The sequence below is a fragment of the Alnus glutinosa genome, chromosome 1 (genome assembly GCF_958979055.1).
Source record: "Alnus glutinosa chromosome 1, dhAlnGlut1.1, whole genome shotgun sequence".
In the NCBI taxonomy this organism is placed as follows: Eukaryota; Viridiplantae; Streptophyta; class Magnoliopsida; order Fagales; family Betulaceae; genus Alnus; species Alnus glutinosa.
In genome coordinates this window covers 14,433,252-14,453,760 of record NC_084886.1, presented here as the reverse complement: position 1 = coordinate 14,453,760, position 20,509 = coordinate 14,433,252, and the positions used below count along the sequence as shown (strand labels likewise).

The 20,509-nt window shown below is 43.1% G+C and overlaps 2 protein-coding genes across 2 annotated transcripts; both read right to left on the bottom strand.

The window, feature by feature from the left end:
- Positions 1-3,680: 3,680 nt before the first annotated feature.
- On the bottom strand, positions 3,681-6,511 carry LOC133875025 (early nodule-specific protein 2-like). Its single transcript, XM_062313040.1, has 2 exons — positions 6,347-6,511; positions 3,681-4,466 (listed from the first exon to the last, which is right to left on the bottom strand). The coding sequence occupies exons 1-2, from the start codon at positions 6,509-6,511 to the stop codon at positions 3,681-3,683; spliced, it is 951 nt and encodes a 316-aa protein (XP_062169024.1).
- A 12,912-nt stretch (positions 6,512-19,423) lies between these two features.
- Positions 19,424-20,134, bottom strand: LOC133874944 (early nodule-specific protein 2-like). Its single transcript, XM_062312929.1, has one exon. It carries the CDS (start codon positions 20,132-20,134, stop codon positions 19,424-19,426), a length of 711 nt encoding a protein of 236 aa, XP_062168913.1.
- Between the last annotated feature and the right edge of the window lie 375 nt (positions 20,135-20,509).

Here is a 20,509-nt window from a genome sequence, read left to right as displayed (position 1 = left end):
TAACTTCACAAAAAGGTATCGAACTATACTGCGTTTTGACGGAAAGGTACTGAACTAGCAAACCTCTCAAACCCGGGGTTTTAACTATCAAAATGAGTCCTAGAAGGGCATTCCGTCTGATTTCGGCGTTAAATCCTCATAGAAGTGGAGTCATGTGACGTTCACGTGATTATTTTAACCCATTCTACCCGTGTTGCCCCTTAGCTCTTTCAAAAAAAAAAAAAAAAAACCATAAACCATGCCACCTTCAACCTCCACGTTGACGTTGTTGAATCTCCTCCATCCGTCTCATCCAAGTCCGGACGTCGTCCACAGTATCTGCCAAACTAGACCCACCCCCCGCATCATCCGTAACGACCAAGGAAGTTGAAGGAACAATGAGAAAAACACAGTTGAAGGAACAGCGTGTTGATAATCTGGAAAAAATATTTGAGGAACTTAGCAGCAAACCTGCTGGAATTCCTTTGGAAAAAGGAACGGATGATTATGGTTGGTGGAAGAGTTGAACATAACTCAGTCTCTTATACTCTGTTTTATGAAGCTAAAACAGAGGAAGCTGAAAATTATAGTCAGATTTTTGTCTCAAATTCCTGTGCCCACTGTCAAATGGGTTGCTAACAGAAACAAGCCCATCAAGAATTCTTCTGGAATTCTAACCATATCCGAAGATGGCAATCTGGTAGTATTAGATGGGCAAAAGAAGATTCTTTGGTCATCACGTTTAACAAATTCTGTCGTGAATTCGAGTGCCCAGCTTTTAGATTCTAGAAACCTTATCTTGCAAGGAAACACTACAGGGACAATCATATGGGAGAGTTTCCAGCATCCTTCTGAAAATTAGTACTGATGTTGGAACGAGTAAGAAAGTGCAGCTAACATCATGGAAAAATCCTTTTGATCCATCCCTTGGAAACTTCTCTGCCGGTATTGATGTTCGTAATCTTCCCGAATTTTTTGTTTGGAATGACGGTAGCCCATATTGGTGGAGCAGTCCATGGAACAGCCGGGTCTTTATTGGAGTACATAAAATGAATTCTATATATCTTGATGGATTTAGTCTTGTAGATGATAAAGAATGAACATTCTATTTCACTTTTTCCTATCCGAACGAGTCTTTCCGAAAGGATTTTGTCTTGAACGCGCAAGGAAATCTACAGGAAAAATATTTCGACAATGGGGAGGATTGGGAGGTCGTGTGGTCAACTTTGGAGACTGAGTGCGATGTTTATGGCAGGTGTGGGGGCATTTGGAAGTTGTAATTCAAAGAATTCACCAATTTGAAGTTGTTTACGGGGATTTGAGCCAAATAATGTAGAGGAATGAAATAGAGGAAATTGGACTAGTGGATGTTGTACTGCCAGTTATTCTGCAATTGAAGAAGGTTGCGCTGTTAGACTGGATTTTAATAGCTGCCATGGAATTTCCTCTGCTTTTATCTAGGTTCTGCTGCATGTAACCTTGGAGTTATTGATGGAGCACTCAGCAAAACGACGATGACTGTGAGGAAGGTGAAAACGAAGGTGAATGCTAGCTGCGAAGACACGTGTCCCAGAAGGGGGCGTCGGCACCATGCGGCATTTTTCGTTCACTGAACCAATTTCGTTTGCCGGTCTCCTCCTGGCTGGTGGCTGGTTCGTCTCTATAATGTCGTCATGCATGTCGGTTTTTCCACTCCTCAAAGGACCGTTCAGAGCTTCTCTCTGGGTTGATGATGACGACAACAATCTGCATGTGTGAGTGGAGAGTGGGTCTAGCTTGAGGAGTTGTGTTTACATGCATGAAAGTGAGGGGCAAAACGGGCAAATGACATTAAAAAAGTCACGTGACTCCACTTCTGTGAAGATTTAACGCCAAAATCAGATGGAATGCCCTTCTGGGACTCATTTTGATAGTTAAAACCCCGGGTTCGATAGGTTTGCTAGTTCAGTACCCTTCCGTCAAAACGCGGTATAGTTTGATACCCTTTTGTGAAGTTATCCCAAAAGAAATAGTTAATTTATAACTATTTTAAATCACTTATAAAGTCTGGCCAGTCTCATCAAGTAAGGAATATATTAATGTGAAGCTAATTAACACTCATAAGTATTTTTATAATCCATCGGTTTTATATGAGTTACGCTTCTTAAATTCTTAATATGAAACTGAGATATTACGTAATTCTCATAGAACAAGTTAAATGGTGCGTTTGGGTGTTGAATCCGAATATTATTCGAATACACTGCGCGAATTACGAGGTTTGACTTTGTGAGATAAAATTTGAAAATGTTAAATAAAATAAGATTTATTTTTGAAAAAAGTAAAATATTATTCAACTTTATTCAACTTTTTATACGAACCATTCGACCATGGAAGATGAAATACACATTCAAAGAGGAGAAAGTGATGCTTAATTGACACCGACAGAACTCATCAAACTGCTTGAACACATTCTAAAATATTCTAAAGTATTTTATAGGAATCTTAATTACCAAAACCTTGTCCTTTTGCATTTGCAGAATGACGCAAGCTAGGGATGAGGTCCATATTAATTTGATGAGTTAATTTAGAATATATAGTTACTACGATTATGTTAATTTGTAGCGCCTTTACCTTAGGGTGTGGGCCTAGTAGTTAGAAGTGTTGGATTTAGCTGTGTAGGCAATTTATATTGGGCCTAATTAACTTAATAAAAATTGGATCAAACATTCTAAAAGATTTCATATATATATATATATAAAATCTTATGATATTAATTTAACATAACTTTTGATTAATTGACTTGCCTATTCTTAACCCTAATTAATTAAGTTAACCATTTCAAATCTTCCAACATTAGGATCATGAATCGTGCATGCATGCAAGAGACCCCAAGTGTTTTGAGAAAATGTGCTTTTCATGAAATAAAGTAGGCAAAAGTAAATGAGTCAAATGACTTTTCTTATATATATATTTTTTTGAAAACTTTTATTGTCATGATCATCTTTCATCATTTTTGCAATCATACCCTTAAACTTTAAAAAATGTCAATTTAAGGTGACAATCTTTCAATTTCTTACAATATTAACCCTCTCGTTAAAATTTAACGTTAAATCAATCAGTTAACGAGTAAAATATCACTTATACCCTAAGATATTTATAAAATTAAAAATTACATTGATTTAATAATTAAAAATTATAAATAAATAAATAAATAAAAATTCTCAAGCAACGTGATCCATTGTACATGGGTCACGAATGTGCATGATTATCGGGGTAGGTACTGTTCCTCACCCCTTATCGAGGCAAGTAATTTATCGTAATTGCATAAATTCTATGACTATAGCTTTCTAATTATGCAGTTATGATAAATTACTTTTAAAAAAACCTCAATTACACTTCTCAATTATAAACGGTTTTGTAATTATTATCTTGAAGTTTAAAAATTTGTAATGCATTATTTCTTAATTTCACATATTTTTTGTTAAAGTGTCCAAAATGCCCCTATTTCTTTTATAAATGGTGAAAATTTAAAAAAAAAAAAAAAAAAAAAAGTGAAAAGGAGTAAGTATCGCACGTGATAGAAAATGATTAAAACCGAAGTACTAGCTAGGCAACGATCGAAACCCATAACTGCAAGTCGATGCTCATAAGTTATTAAGTACAGAAACTAGTACACGACGATGCTCATGAGCATATATATATATATAGATCACTGCCAGTAGCTAGTAAGAACAGTGACTAACATGAAAATGAAAAGTAACATAAGCTGCAGCTCTTATTATTTCTAACATATATAAACATGCAGTACTCAGTTGGCTGATGGAGGTTTGTGGGGTGGCTTGTGAGGGGAACTCGACGGCTTCTTTTCGGGCGTGGTTGGAGGCTTCAACTTTTGAGGTGTGTTGTGGGAGACTTTGACATCCTCCACTGAAGGGTGTCCAGGGTGATGGTAATGAGGTTGGCTTGTGTTTTGGAGGTGGCTTCTCACCCTTACCCTTTGGAGGTTTGCCATCCAAACTTGGTAAATTTTGTTCATGGAAAGACGACTCTAGTAAATGGCGTCCAGGGTGATGATCATGTGGTGGCTTCTCTGATCCCTTACCCTTGGGAGGTGGTTTGTGTTCTGGGAATGGCTTCTCTTCTTTGTCAATTAAGCTGATTGGTGGCTTGTATTTCGGGGGTGGAGGCTTTTCTAATCTCTTAGGAGGTGTACCATCTAAACTTGGTTTTTTAGCTAAATGCCGTTCATGATGACCCTCATGTGGTGGCTTGTGTTCTGGTGAACGCTTCTCTCCTTTGCCCTTGAGAGGTGGCTTGTGTTCAAGGAATGGCTTGTCCCCGTGATCAAGTGGGGTGGGAGGTTTGTGTTTAGGAGGAGAAGGGGGCTTGTGAAATAGAGATTTGGGGTCATGTTTGGAAGGCTCATGGTGGTCAGCTAGTGAGGCAGTGCTGCTAAGAAGCACCACCCCGAGGAGCACACCAGATAGTATTTGGTACTCATTTTTGGTCTGTTGATGGTTGAAAACAACTAGAATTCTTGGCCTTTTATAAAGCAACAGAGCGAATATTTTACGTCATATCATGTCATTACGCATTAATTTGGCTTTCATTCTGAAAGGGTGTAACCGTGTAAACACACTTCCAAGTCAATAAAAGTGTTCTTCTTGAGTATTTTCTATATGTGTAGGAGGGGTCCATCTTGGTCGTATTGAGCTCAAAAGTTTGGAAATGCATGCAACAATTAAGGCTGTTCCTGGTGAAGGCTAGTGATCAATCAGAAATAACCAATTTCGCTCTTCTCCGCGCATTCGCATATATCTTCTAATTGCATGAAGTCTTTGAATCAGATATTAAAGTTAAAAGCTTAAAAGAAGAAGAAGAAGAAGAAGTTAAAAGCTTAATTATTCCCTTGATCTTTTTTTTTTTTTTTTAATATCCTAATTAGGCGTCCATATATATATATTAGGCGTACGTACGTCTGATCAGTAGGAACCGAAGTATAAGCAAAACGCACCATTTTTTTTACTCTTGAGGAAAAGACACTCCAATTCAGCCGGCGAAAAGCTTATACAGCACATGCTGTCAAAAGAAAGATGCAAACAATTAGTCATTAATTGAATGGTACGTACCAATACCTTTCGACGTTGTTGTTACTGTTTATTACCGAACTAATTAAACGACTATTTATAAAAGGATATTTTCGTGAAGGAAAATAATTTTAAACCTAACTAATTAAACGACTATTTATAAAAAGATATTTTCGTGTTTAAGACCTAAAAAACACTCCAAGTCGTGTTTGCATTACTATACATTTATTGCTCTACAAGCAACGTGAAAATGAGATGGACATAAAAATTAAGTTCCTCTATTGAGATACAAAAAATACTACAGACATCTTGCTTTAATTTGGTGGTTTGAGAACGTCATTTTCCTCTTTTAAACCGAAGTAATTAAACGACTATCTATAAAAATATATTTTCATGAAGGAAAACAATTTCTTTTTGCATACATGTATGGCATCTTTTTTTCTCCTTAATTTTGGTTTCAAAGCAACACACACACACAAACACACACACACACACACACACACACACACACACACACACACACACACACACATATATATATAATAAACCGGTTAACAGTTATTAACTGTTTTTATCTACTCATAAAAATGCTAACCGCAACCGGTCTAGATAGCTATGTAATTAACAGTTGTTAGCGGTTATTAATTAGTTGTTAATAATCGTCCAACTTGTATACCCCTAGTTGACAGAGAGAGAAAGAGAGGTGGTTAAGGGTTGTCGAAATATTTCATTTGGATATTGGAGAATGTCGAACCACCCCCAAACTCCAAAGTGGGTGGCCGGATTATGCCGAAAGGTCACTAGAGGTGGCCAAACAACCTCTAATCGACCTAATGGCCTTTGGGGGTGGTCTGACAACTCTTTTTGGAGTCTGAAACATGCTCTGCCACCCTTTACTTGGCATTTGGTGGTGGTCGAGTGACCATCAATCTCCAAAAGGGTGGCTAAAACATCCATTCCGCTATGAGGGTGGTTGGACCACCCCCGACCATCTCTCTCTTCTTCTTCTTTTTTCTTTTTTTTTTTTTTTTTTTTTTTTTTTTTTTAAATTTTTTTATGTGGTATTTTTTAAATAATGTAGTGGCTGTACAAATCGATGAGTGATAGGATGTGTTTTAAACCTGTTGAGACAGTTTTCGGTAGGTGACGTGTCAATCAGGAATTTGTCCGAAACGGTCCTACTTCTCCTGCAAAAAAGGGGCTGTGTCGGGGGATTCCGACAATCCTGCTCCGATGCTTAAATGAGAGTGCTGTTTTTGAGAATAAACGTGTAGAGTAATAGCAAGGATTAATCAGCCTACCTCAGTATCTGATGGGTCTCTGATATTTATAGAGTTGTTAGGGGCAGTTAATTGATTCCCTGCATGTGAGGGAACAGGCGGTTGATGAAGACGTGGCATCGGGCTCACGAACATTTCGGATTCATGGCCGCTTATCCCAGGTGCACGATCCTCGATGGATGACATGCTATCGATGAAGCTCCGGACGCACGATCTAGTCTGGTGTCGTACATCGTGTCCCTTAGGTTCCGGATACATCCGAGATATACGCGGATGTGGGCTTCAACTTGTATCCGGGTCGGCAATTCGGACCAGTTGATCCGACTTGGGCCCAAGTGATATTAAAGGGCTCGGTTGGACCCAATGGGCCTTGCAATCTCGAGAAGGCCGGTATTTTCCCCAACAGCTACCCCCCAATTCTCTTTGTATAAAAATCCCGTTTTTTTTTTTTTTTTTTTTTTTTTCTTTTTTTGAAATTTAAATTTCAAATTCTCTTTTATCGATAGCCGCGAGCCTCGAAGTTTGTCGGCATGCGCGTGCAGCGTATTAAATGCGATTGGACGCCGGTTCATCTTTTGAGGCGTGCTGCGGCTGTCAGGCGTGCAACCGGGATTCTTCGACTGCCGGTTTCGAGGGAGGTAATTTAAGCGAGACGCTTCGACTACCGGTGACTTTAAACTGGCTAACCCAGGTTACCTACTACTATAAATATCCTTTCCATATTCCGCCCATTTTCACCTTGAATTTTCTTTAGCCTTCCAATCTTCTCTCGACCTTATCCTAAATTATACCACTCGTCATTCACTCAGTTTCTTTTACCAAATGTCTAACCTGGAAGACTTTGAAGTAGTCGACGTCTCGGAGCTTGAAGAGGAAGATGCTCTGTCCGACGATGAGGTGATGCCCGAACTAGGTGACAATCTAGTTCAGGGAGGGATCATCAACTGGCCTCTTGTGCCCCTCGATCGTCGAGGGGCTTCGAGGATTTGTATTGGAGACGAGTTCTGTCTCCGGAATAACTATGACATTCTTCCGCCAGTTCTTCTCCACTTCTAGAATCCAGTCACCCTGGAGATCCAAAGGGGTGACATAGTTATTTACGAGTGGATGCTCACAGCCGGGCTTCGTCTTCCCTTTCCCGACATAGCTCGGGAGCTAGTGTTGTACCTCGGGGTTTCCCCGAGTCAAATCGCGCTGAATGTGTGGAGATACCTCTTCGCATCTTTCATCTTATAGCGTACAGTGCTGGAAGCTCGGATGACGATTCCGGAGTTTTTCAATATATATAGAGTCAACTATAAGAGGGAAGGTGTTGTTGAGTTCACCGTCTGGGAGAACCCAATTTTCATTTTTCTCTCCCAGAGTTACTCAAACAACGGGGGGTGGAGATCTGAATTCTTTAGGGTCTCGGGTGAATGGGAGTCGGCTACACCCCTGGCAGAGGACCAAAGGATGTCCAGGGAGTGGAGACCAATCCAAATTGACCTAAGGGAACCTCCGGCCCTGAATGCAACTGGGAGGAGGAGGGTTGCCACGATGTTGACCTTCTCCCAAACGCCGGTCAACATCTTGAAGATTGACTATGACAACATTGTTACCGATGAAAACATGCGAAAAGTTCTCAAATATCAAATTCCCACCGGCAAGGTTTGGTACGACCGGAAGGGAAAAACAATGGTGAGGAAATCCGGGAACGAGGCTGCTCCTACCCCCCGAGTTAATGTCCTGGTGTCTTGTTCCGAGCCAAAGAAGAGTGCTAAGCCAAAAACAGACGCCCCCAAATTGAAGGTCGGGAAGCAGACCATTATTCCGGGAGCAGGTGACCGCACCCCTATCGTCTCTGCCCATGAAACCGGAGGTTCAGGAAAGGAGCTTCATACTACTTCTGCCCCGGCTGTCCCATCGAAATCCACCACGCTTGTAAAGGATATGGCAGAAACATCCGAGAAAGAAGTCCCCACTGCTTCATCCGAGGAACGCCCGGTCGGAGCCGACAGTGCCCCTGACTCCAACGTGATTGAAATCGAAGACGAACCTGAAGAGCCGGAGGGGGAGGTTCCTTCGGTTCAAAAAGCGGCCAAACGCAAAGGAAAAGAGAAAGTGCAAGGGTCCATAAAGAGGACTCGCTTTGCCTCGGATCCTCGAAAGTATGCGCTGACTCGGGCCAATGAAGCCGAGCTTCTTTTTGGTTGGCCGCGCTTTGTTTTGCCAACAGCACCGGTTACAAAGGAGATCCTGGCAATGTCTTCCCTTTCGGACTATGATACTTTAGCTGTACCGCCTACGGGGGAACCTGCGGATCGATCACCCATTGCCGAGGCCAAAGCTTGCTCGGAATCTGGTGCGGGCTTGATACTTGGGGATCAAATGCTGGTGGAACCCGAAACCTTGCTAAGTCCTGGAAATGGCATGGGAACCCAGGATCATATGGAAACCGAGACCGTGAATTTTCTGAAGCCGGTTCAAGGGGAATCAAATTCGACCAAAGCGTTGGTTCCACCGGGGACCAACAGAGTTGGGAATACCAGTGCCTCTCGACCGGGAGCGTTAATAGACTCCTTAAGGGAGGACTTATTGTCATGTCCCTTGGAGGCTTTGAGGGAGATACTCCCGGAAGGGTCTTCATCTGTGCTAGGAGTTCGGTCCCAGGAAGAACTCGCAGAGGCTATACTTCATGTCCAACTTCAAGTAAGTTGCTTGCCTAACTTCTCATACCCACGATTTCCATTTGTTACCTTTTTTTTTTTTTTGTTTTTTTTGTTTTTTTTTTGTTTTTTGTTTTTTTTTTTTTTTAAGGGTATAATAAAGACGGTTGCTCTGTGGCGAACCCACCGGGAAGCTTCTGCAAGTCAACCTTCTTTGGCGGCCAAAGTTACCGAGATGCAGTCCCGAATTCAGGAGCTGGAATTCGATGTGTCTAGGACCGAAGATTTAGAGTCTCAAATTGAGACTTTAAAAAATGACATTCAACTCTGAGACCGAACAATTGAGGCTCGGGATAAGGATCTGATACTAGCTCGGAAGCAGGCAGAGGAGGCTCGTTTCCAGGCCGCTGAAAGCGAGAAGACCCTCGACCGGGTGCTGAATAACCTTACCGAGGCCAACGAACGCAAGGCCGCTCTGACTGCCCGGGTGGCCGAAATGGAGATGGAGAAGGACTCGTTGGTATCCGAGAAGCTAGCCCTTGCCGAGAAACCAAAGGAAGCTCATGCCCGGTACAAGAAGCTTCGGAAAAAGAGTCACCATTACAATTCCAAGTCCAAGCGCTTGAAGAAACAACTCGATTTGGTTCCCTAGCTCCGAGGCCTTAGCTGGGGTCGGGGGTCAAACTGGGGTTTCAAGAGCTTGGGAACAATGCTCCTTCATCCGGAAATTTTTGAAGTGGATCCAGAGACAGTAACTCCCGACCTCATTGAGATGCCTGAGAGTGCTACTAACGAGCTTCAAACCTTGGGCATGGAGTTCTTTCCGGACGTGACAGATTGGACCGAGGACGCTCCCAATCCATACCGTGATGACTTGACATCCGGGCCATCTGTTTCAGACTGTACTCCCGGGAATGAAGATACCGTCGAAGTTGAGGCTGGTGATGAAGTTGTCTCTCCAGGCAGTTCGAACTTGTAATTTTTTTTTTTAAAAATCTTAAATTTTGCTGCCGGGCTGGAATGTACATAGAATTATCATTTTGTATTTAAAAGAATTATTTTGATTTGAATGTGTTTTGCTTATGCTTCGAGGCGGTTGTGTTTCAAACCGAGGAACGCAACATTTGATTTGATTTGAGCTGGTCCGAGTCACCCCCCAATGACTTGGACAAATTTTGGATTTGTCCGAGTTATTGCCGTGAAGTATGACCGGTGAGGGGGTTCCGTGATGGTTGTATTTCAAACCGAGGAACACAACATTTGATTTGATTTGAGCTTGGTCCGAGTCACCCCCCAATTACTTGGACAAACTTTGGATTTGTCCGAGTTACTACCGAGGAGTATGACCGGTGAGTAGGTTTCGAGACGGTTGTATTTCAAACCGAGGAACACAACATTTGATTTGATTTGAGCTGGTTTGATTTTTTGATTTGAGCTGGTCCGAGTCACCCCCAATGACTTGAACAAACTTTGGATTTGTCCGAGTTATTGCCGAGGAGTATGACCGGTGAGTAGGTTCCGAGACGGTTGTATTTCAAACCGAGGAACACAACATTTGGTTTGATTTGATTTGAGCTGGTTTGACTTTTGATTTGAGCTGAGAAATAAGTTGGATAAAATTTGAGCTGTACAAACTCTAAATTTGAACTTACTGAAATCATGTGGTTACATGTGATTCACATAAAGTACTTCTTCAAATGCTCGGCATTCCATGCTCTCGGTAGTACCCTACCGGCTGTATCAATCAAATGATATGCTCCCTTGTCGTGACATTGTATCACTTTGTATGGGCCTTCCCATTGGGGTCCGAGTTTTCCTTCAGTTGGATCTTTGGTTATCGGGCTTACTTTCCTCAAGACCCAATCCCCGAGTTTGAACTTTCGAGGATTTATAGTCTTATTGAAATAACGGGCGGCTCGGTCTTGGTACGCGGCCCATGCGACCTGTGCTTCATCTCTTCTTTCTTGTAGCAAATCCAGATTGAGCTTGATTCCCTCATCATTTAATCCTGGATTGTAGTGTGACACTCGGAAGCTTGGTGATCCAACTTCAGCGGGGATGACTGCTTCGGAACCGTATGCTAAAGAAAAAGGAGTAGCACCTGTGGGAGTTCGTGTTGTAGCACGATAGGCCCAGAGCACCTCGGGAACATACTCGTCCAAAGCTCCCTTCTTCTTGCCGAGTTTCTTCTTTAGTGTTTTAAAGAGTGTTTTGTTGGTGGCTTCTACTTGTCCATTCGCCGGTGCATGAATCGGAGTGGAATAGTAATTTCGAACTCGAAGTTCCGCACACCACTTGCGAAACGGTCCGCAGTCAAACTGCTTTCCGTTATCGGTGACAAAGGCATGGGGAATGCCGAAACGACATACGACTGAGCTCCAAAGAAATTTTATCACGTTGGCAGTGGTGATGGTAGCGAACGCCTCGGCTTCGGCCCACTTCGTGAAATAGTCTACTGCGACAAGAAGGAATTTTCATCCTCCTTTTCCCGGTGGCATTGGTCCGACTATGTCAAACCCCCATTTCGTGAATGGCCAGGGCGAGCTGATCGGATTGAGTTTTTCAGGAGGGTTTTTCATCACCCGAGCAAACCTTTGACACTTGTCGCATTTTTGAACTAGCTTGACTGAGTCCTTGTTCATTGTTGGCCAGTAATACCCGGCTCTCATTACTTTGTGTGCTAGCATTCGAGAGCCTGAATGGTTCCCGCAAACTCCTTCATGTATTTCCTTCAGCATATACTCTGCCTCTGAGTTAGTGAGACACTTGAGAAGCGGCTCGGTGTACCCTCTTCGGTAAAGTACTCTTCCAATAAGCACGTACCGAGCTGAGTGCATTTTTACCTTACGAGACAACAGTTTGTCCTTGGGTAAAGATCCGTCTCGGAGGTACTGAGTTACATCAGTTGCCCATTCTGGGTCGGTCGATCCTTCTTCGGTTTCCATCACGTCTAACTTAGGAGTAATTGATGGTTCGGATTGTATCACCACCCCGTAGGCTGATGTTTTGACATCAAGTCCGGTACCTGAGCCTATCTTGGAGAGGGCGTCTGCCTGGATATTTTCCTCCCGAGGAATTTTTGTCATGGTGGTCCTTTCGAAGTTAGACTGATGTTTGTGTACTTGGTTGAGGTACTGGATCATTTTTTCTCCTTAGGCCTCGGCAACTCCCTGTACATGGCTTACTACTACCTGTGAATCGCTTTGGATTTCTACGTTCTTTGCTCCCATTTCGCAAGCTATAGAGAACCCGGCCAATACGGCCTCGTATTCTGCTTCATTGTTAGTAGTAACGAAATCTAATTTGATCGCATACTGAAATTTCTCTCCATTCGGGCTTACTAGAGCAACACCGACTCCACTTTTCCGGTTGGCTGAGGAACCGTCGACACATACCACCCATGTCTCTTTCTTGGGCAGCTCTTCGCTTTCGGGTGTATTTTTGAATTCTAGAAGGAAGTCAGCTAGTACCTGACCCTTGACGGATGTCCGAGGATGGAATTCTATGTCGAATTGCCCGAGCTCTACCGACCAGTTCACCAGCCTGCCCGAGAGGTCCGGTTTTTGCAATATTTTTTTCAATGGATACTCGGTCAGCACCCGTATGGCATGTGCTTGAAAGTATGGCCTGAGTCTTCGTGCCGAGACAATCAAAGAGAATGTTAGCTTTTCTATCCTGGGGTACCTCTCCTCCGCTTCATGAAGTGCTTTGCTGGTGAAATACACCGATTTTTGGACCCCGGAATCCTCGCGAACCAAAGCAGAGCTTACAGCCGAGGGTGATACTGCCAGGTAGAGATAACGTATTTCTCCTTCATCCGGGCGGCTCAGGAGTGGGGGATTGATCAAGTATTCTTTCAATTTCCCAAAGGCCTCCTCGCACTCAGTATTCCATTCAAACGCTTTCCTCAATATCTTGAAGAATGGTAGACATTTATCTGTAGATCTAGAGATGAATCTATTCAAGGCCGCTATTCTTCCGGTCAATTGTTGCAGTTGCTTGGTCGTCTGAGGCGATTGCATACCGAGGACTGCGTTAACCTTCTCGGGATTTGCCTCGATTCCTCTTTGCGAGACCATAAACCCCAAGAACTTCTCGGAAGAGACGCCGAAAGCGCATTTCGCTAGATTGAGCTTCATCTTGTGACTCCTCAATGTCCCTCAGGTCTCCGTCAGGTCTTCTATATGGCTGGAGGTTCGAATGCTCTTGACAAGCAAGTCATCGACATACACTTCTACGTTCCGCCCGATCTGATCCCGAAACATCTTGTTTACTAGCCTCTGGTATGTGGCCCCTGCATTTTTTAGACCGAACGGCATCATCTTGTAGCAATATAAGCCTCGGTCGGTAATGAAAGATGTTTTTTCTTGGTTGATCTCATCCATGTGAATCTGGTTATACCTTGAGAAAGCATCCATGAATGTGAGTAGTTCATGCCCGGATGTAGAGTCTACCAGCAGGTCGATCCGAGGCAAAGGGAAGCTATCTTTGGGACATGCTTTGTTGAGGTCAGTGAAATCAATGCACATTCTCCATTTTTCGGTGTTTTTTTTTACTAGTACCACGTTGGCTAACCACTCTGGGTAAACTACTTCTCAGATAAACCCAGCCTTCAGGAGCTTCTGTACCTCCTCGGCTACAGCCTGATTTCATTCGGGAGCAAAACTTCTTCTTCGCTGTTTAACCGGCCGGTGACTCGGGTCGACCATTAGTTGGTGAACAATCACGGATGGGGGTATTCCTGGCATATCTTCATGGCTCCATGCAAAAACGTCTTGGTTTTGTCTAAGGAACGCTACCAATGCCATTTTTATCGCCGGGGAAAGCTGCGAGCCTACACGGATCGTCTTCTTCGAGTCACCGAGCTCAAAACTTTCCAACTCTTCTACTGGCTCCCCCAACGGTGATTGCTATTTTTCGTCTTCTTTTTTTCTCTCTCCGAGTCTTGCAGCTTCTGGGAGCCTTTTCAAGCTTGTGTTGTACCATTCTTGAACCATCTGTTGGTCTCCTTTTTCGACACCGACTCCTTCGGTGGGGAATTTCATGCTCAGGTGGGAGGTTGAAGTTACCGCCTTAAGCTTGTTGAGAGCTGTTCTTCCAAGGATGGCGTTATAAGCCGATGGACGATCTATTATTAAGAATCGTACCATTATCGTATTCTGCCTCGGGTACGTTCCTGCTGTCACCGGGAGCTCGATAGAACCGAGCGGGAGCACTTGTTCCCCTGTGAATCCCACAAGTGAATGTCTTGCCGGGATCACCTTATTTCGATCTATCTTCATTTGCTCAAAGGCTGACCTATAGAGGATGTCAGTCGAGCTTCTTGTGTCAACCAATATACGATGTATTTTATGGTTGGCAATGACCAAACTTAGTACCAGAGCTTCGGTATGGGGAAAAGATACCCCCGCATAATCATCATCCGAGAATTCGATCACTTGGGCGTCTCGTTTCTGCGACTTTGGAGGTTTCTGCACCGAGTATACCTCGAAATCCCGTAACTGCCTTGCATATGCCTTCCGTGCCGAGTTTGACTCTCCTCCTCCTCCAAAACCCCCCGAGATCGTCTGGTCTGACACGGCTCCTGCTTCTTTCTCGTGCGAACCGAGGGTCCGGCCTATGTTTTGGTTCCCTGCCCCTTTCCTGATCTCTTCCTCGGTCATTCCGAGGATTGTTCCGATTCTGATGGAACCGATTGTAATTTTCCTGGGGACGATTGCCGTGCCCCGGATCCTGTTAATTCTTTGATCTGCAAGGAAACGTACGAGCTTTCCATTTTCTATAAAACGTTCTATCAGAAGTCTCAAAGAAATACAAGCTTCGGTGCGATGCCCAGTGGTATCATGGAAAGCACAATATTGATCTGCATGGGGTGAATTCGGGTTTACCAGCACTGGCATGGGCTTCCGATACATAGGGTTTCGCTTTATCTCCAGGAGAACATCCATGATGGGAGCATTGAGGGGTGTCCAGTTATGACCCCTTTGCGACTCTTGATCTCGCTTTGGCCTAGCCTCCTCTTCTGGGACACGCTTGCGCTCTTCTTTCCGATGATCCTTTTTCTTTTTTTTGGTTCTCAGACGTGGAAGTACGATTCTGCTCGGATCCTAGCAGGGCTCAGAACGTTTCCTCTTGGTTAATGTACTTCTCGGCTTTATTCATGAAGCCGTCTAGATTCTGTGGAGTCTTTCGGGCTATATCAGCCATAAGAGCTCCATCTTTCTGTATTCCTTGGAAGAGAGCTCCATATATGAAGTCGTCGGTGGCGGTCTCAGCTTCAAGCCTCGCCTGATTGAATCTCAAGAAGAAGTTTCTGAGAGACTCCTCTGGTCCCTGGTGTAATGACATCGTCGGACCTGGAAGGCTTCCTTCTAACCCTCCCGGCCATGAACTGCGTCAGGAACATCCTCCCGAGGTCATCGAAGTGATGGATGGAGTTTGGAGGAAGCTTCCGGAACTAGTCGCGAGCATTACCCGAGAGGGTCAGAGGGAAGGCTCGACAAGCTACCATCTCGGGCGTTCAATAATGGTCCATGTGGGCGTGGAAGTTGTCCAGATGCTCCACAGGATCTTCAAGGCCTGTATAAAATGAAATCTCTGGGATTTTGAACTTCTCAGGGAGACGAATGTTGGCCACATCATCGGTGAATGGAGAAATGGTTTTTTGTAGAAGATTCTCGACTAGGGAGGCTTTTCCGTTGTCATTCCGTTCTATAGCTGCAGTCAGAACATTGCATCTTTGTTCTAGCCGGGTGATCATGCCTTGCACCGCCCTTTCTGCCTCGGTTTGAGGAGGAGGAAGGTGCACGGGAATTTCTTCTTCTTGGTTGTTTCTTTCTCCGGATTCCTCGACTCGGCTGCCTCCGGGTTTTTCGTCCTCCCGTCGCTCTCCAATATGACTATCGTGGACCTCTTGGACTTCTGGATCTGTGACTGCCTGGTGGATTTCCAGAACCCGAGCCTGGAGAACAGCATTCATAGTCGCCAAATCCTCTATACTTTTGTTGGCCATTTGCTCGATCCTTTCATTCATCCGGGTTAGTTAGAGATCGTTTGAGTTTCCTTCTTCTCGGGCATTTATATCATCCCGAGACGCTCTGTTCGCTTCTGATCGAGTGTTCACCATAACGGATTTGTAGTAGAGAAACAACACAAGTCGTTCCCACAGACGGCGCCAAACTGTTGAGACAGTTTCCGGTAGGTGACGTGTCAATCAGGAATTTGTCCGGAACGGTCCTACTTCTCCTGCAAAAAAGGGGCTGCGTCGGGGGATTCCGACAATCCAGCTCCGATGCTTAAATGAGAGTGCTGTTTTTGAGAATAAACGTGTAGAGTAATAGCAAGGATTAATCAGCCTACCTTAGTATCTGATGGGTCTCTAATATTTATAGAGTTATTAGGGGCAGTTAATTGATTCCCTGCATGTGAGGGAACAGGCGGTTGATGAAGACGTGGCATCGGGCGCACGAACATTTCGGATTCATGGCCGCTTATCCCGGGTGCACGATCCTCGATGGATGACATGCTATCGATGAAGCTCCGGACGCACGATCTAGTCTGGTGTCGTGCATCGTGTCCCTTAGGTTCCGGATACATCCGAGATATACGCGGATGTGGGCTTCAACTTGTATCCGGGTCGGCAATTTGGACCAGTTGATCCGACTTGGGCCCAATGATATTAAAGGGCTCGGTTGGACCCAATGGGCTTTGCAATCCCGAAAAGGCCAGTATTTTTCCCAACAAAACCCTATAGAATGATTTAATAGAGGGTCGAACCATAGAGATTTCTAAGGATTTTTTTCCCTAAATAGTACCTAAACTGAAAGTGTATTGAAGGGTGTCTAAGAGGTTAATTTGTATCAATTCTGTCTTAACAAGCAAAGAAATTGGCATTGGACTTTAGACCAAAATAGCGAGAATCCATTAAATCCATTAATGTAATATGTATTTTAGAAGAATACTCAACAATGATTTGCCCCCGACTGAACGTTTATTTTCACGGGAATTTTCTAGTAATGTTAACAATGTCAGAGCCCATGAAATAAAGTACATTCTGGCTGACATCCTGTTACACGTAGATTACTGAAATGGAAATTGAATAAGGAAAATGGAAATGGAATGGAAGAAATGTAAGAACAATGAAGAACAATTAAATTGGAAATATGATATTATACTGAAATTAGGCAAATTCGAGGATGCCTAAAACCTCCGTGAGTGATTCGAGTACCTCCCCTACATTTTCAGCCAAAGACTGGATATCAATTTTCATGCCTAAAACATTTAACTAGTCTTGTATAGACCCACCTAAAGGCCACTAAACTAATAGGCCACTAACTAATAAGGCATAAGGCCCATTAAACTACTATATAGACCCACCTAAAGGCACTAAACTAATAGGCCACTAAATAATAAGACCCAAGGCCCATTAAACTATTAAGGCTGTCTATTAACTAATATGTCCGTTACACCACTTTTTCGAATCTTCACCATTAAACATAGGGAATTCCAATAGGACTGCCTGAGCAGCTTCTGCCTCGTCCTGGATTTTTGCTAGAATTGCAGTTGTCCTAAGGTTGTACTTCCTAAAGATTTCATTCTGGATTTGCTCCAATCTTGACATAAAATCATCGAGTGATGCCCTGAATCGTCGCTGCTCGGCTGCTTGATAGAAAAAAGCCATGGATCTAAGGCTTTAATACCAATTGTTACACGCAGATTACTGAAATGGAAATTGAATAAGGAAAATGGAAATGGAATGGAAGAAATGTTAGAACAATGAAGAACAATAAAATTGGAAATATGATATTATACTGAAATTAGGCAAATTTGAGGATGCCTAAAACCTCCGTAAGTGATTCGAGGTACTCCCCCTCCATTTTCAGCCAAAGACTGGATATCAATTTTCATGCCTAAAACATTTAGTTAGTCTTGTTTATATAGACCCACCTAAAGGCCACTAAACTAATAGGCCACTAACTAATATGGCATAAGGCCCATTAAACTACTATATAGACCCACCTAAAGGCACTAAACTAATAGGCCACTAAATAATAAGACCCAAGGCCCATTAAACTATTAAGGCTGCCTATTAACTAATATATCTGTTACACCACTTTTCCGAATCTTCACCATTAAACGTAGGGAATTCCAATCAGACTGCCTGAGCCGCTTCTGCCTCGTCCTGGATTTTTGCTAGAATTGCAATTGTCCTAAGGTCGTACTTCCTAAAGATTTCATTCTGGATTTGCTCCAATCTTGACATAAAATCATCGAGTGATGCCCTGAATCGTCGCTGCTCGGCTGCTTGATAGAAAAAAGCCATGGATCTAAGGCTTTAATACCAATTGTTACACGCAGATTACTGAAATGGAAAATTGAATAAGGAAAATGGAAATGGAATGGAAGAAATGTTAGAACAATGAAGAACAATAAAATTGGAAATATGATATTATACTGAAATTAGGCAAATTCGAGGATGCCTAAAACCTCCGTGAGTGATTCGAGGTACTCCCCATCCATTTTCAGCCAAAGACTGGATATCAATTTTTATGCCTAAAACATTTAACTAGTCTTGTTTATATAGACCCACCTAAAGGCCACTAAACTAATAGGCCACTAACTAATAAGGCATAAGGCCCATTAAACTACTATATAGACCCACCTAAAGGCACTAAACTAATAGGCCACTAAATAATAAGACCCAAGGCCCACCATTAAATTATTAAGGCTGCCTATTAACTAATATATCCGTTACACATCCCATGTGGACGAAATTAATGGATATGTCCAATTAAAAGAAATTGATGGTCCGAATTTCTTTACAAGGCAAACGACGTCGTTGTACTATGCTTGGAAACGAAGCAAGCAACGAAATATCACATAAGTTTCCAATGCCCAACCAATTCTGGGACTTTCCAAAGCAACGGAATTCATACGATCGATTAGATCATGCTTATAGGGCTATAGCGTCTTAATTAGTACACAGAATAATAATTTTGCAACTGTAAGTCCAAAGTTTTGAACGGCAAGTAGTGGCAAGTTGTAATTATTTAGTGGGTTCTTGTACAAGGTATGAGATTTTACCGTGGAGACACGTGATAATTATATATGTCAACAATAAGAATAGTTAGCAGCTTTATGTAGCTTTATGTGACTTTTTTGTTTTGTCTCCAACATATATATAATGACGTACAGAAAAGGATTCATTAAAATGAGGTAGTAGTACTAGGCGACAATTCTGCACACAGGAAGCGCATAACTGCATGTCGATGATCATAAACTACGTACAAATTAAATCATAAGTAGAAACACTAAAACAAGTACACAACGTGAACATAGATCAAGACTACCAGTAGCTAGTAACTGTTCATGTATAGAACAGTGACTCACATGATCGAATGGTAGCATATGATGCAGCTCTTATTTATTTCTACATATATAAATTAACATGCATTCAGTTCGCTTGTGGAGGTTTGTGGGGTGGCTTGTGAGAGGGACTCAGCGGCTTCTTTTCAGGCGTAGTTGGAGGCTTCAACTTCTGAGGCGTGCTGTGGGAGTCTTTGGCATCCTCCTCTGAAGGGTGTTCAGGGTGATGATGATGAGGTGGCTTGTGTTTTGGAGGTGGCTTCTCTTCTTTACCCTTGGGAGGTTTGCCATCAAAACTTTGTGAATTTTGTTCATGGGAGGACGATTCCAGTAAATGGCGTCCAGGGTGATGGTCATGTGGTGGCTTGTGATCTGGTGGAGGCTTCTCTGATCCCATACCCTTAGAAGGTGGTTTGTGTTCTGGGAATGGCTTATCTTCTTTGTCAAGTGAGCTGGTTGGTGGCTTGTGTTTTGGGGGTGGAGGTTTTTCCGATCTCTTAGGAGGTTTGCCATCCAAACTTGGGTTTTCAACTAAATGGCGTTCAGGATGACCCTCATGCGGTGGCTTGTGTTCTGGTGGAGGCTTCTCTCCTTTACCTTTGAGAGGTGGTTTGTGTTCAGGGAATGGCTTGTCCCTGTGATCAAGTGGGGTGGGAGGTTTGTGTTTAGGAGGAGAATGGGGCTTGTGAAATGGAGATTTGGGGTCATGTTTGGAAGGCTCATGGTGGTCAACTAGTGAGGTAGTGCTGCTGAGAAGCACCACCCCGAGGAGCAACACTAGACAGTATTTGGTACTCATGTTTGGTCCGTTGATGGTTGAAAACAACTAGAGTTCTTGGGCTTTTATAATGCAACAGAGCCAATATATTACGTCATGTCATATGTCATTACGCATTTGGCTGTTTTTGGTAAAAGGGTGTAGACACACTTCCAAGTCAATGAAGTGTTCTTCTTGAGTATTTTTTATGTGTAGGAGGGGTCCATCTGGGTCCTATTGAGCTCAAAAGTTTGGAAATGCATGTACCAAGACTGTTCCTCGTGAAGGCTAGTGGTCAGAAATAACCAATTTAGCTATTCCCCGGCCACGCATTCGCCATCTTCAAATTGCATGAAATCTTAGAATAACATATTAAAGTTAAAAGCTTAATTCTGCAATTAATATTAATTCTTTCCA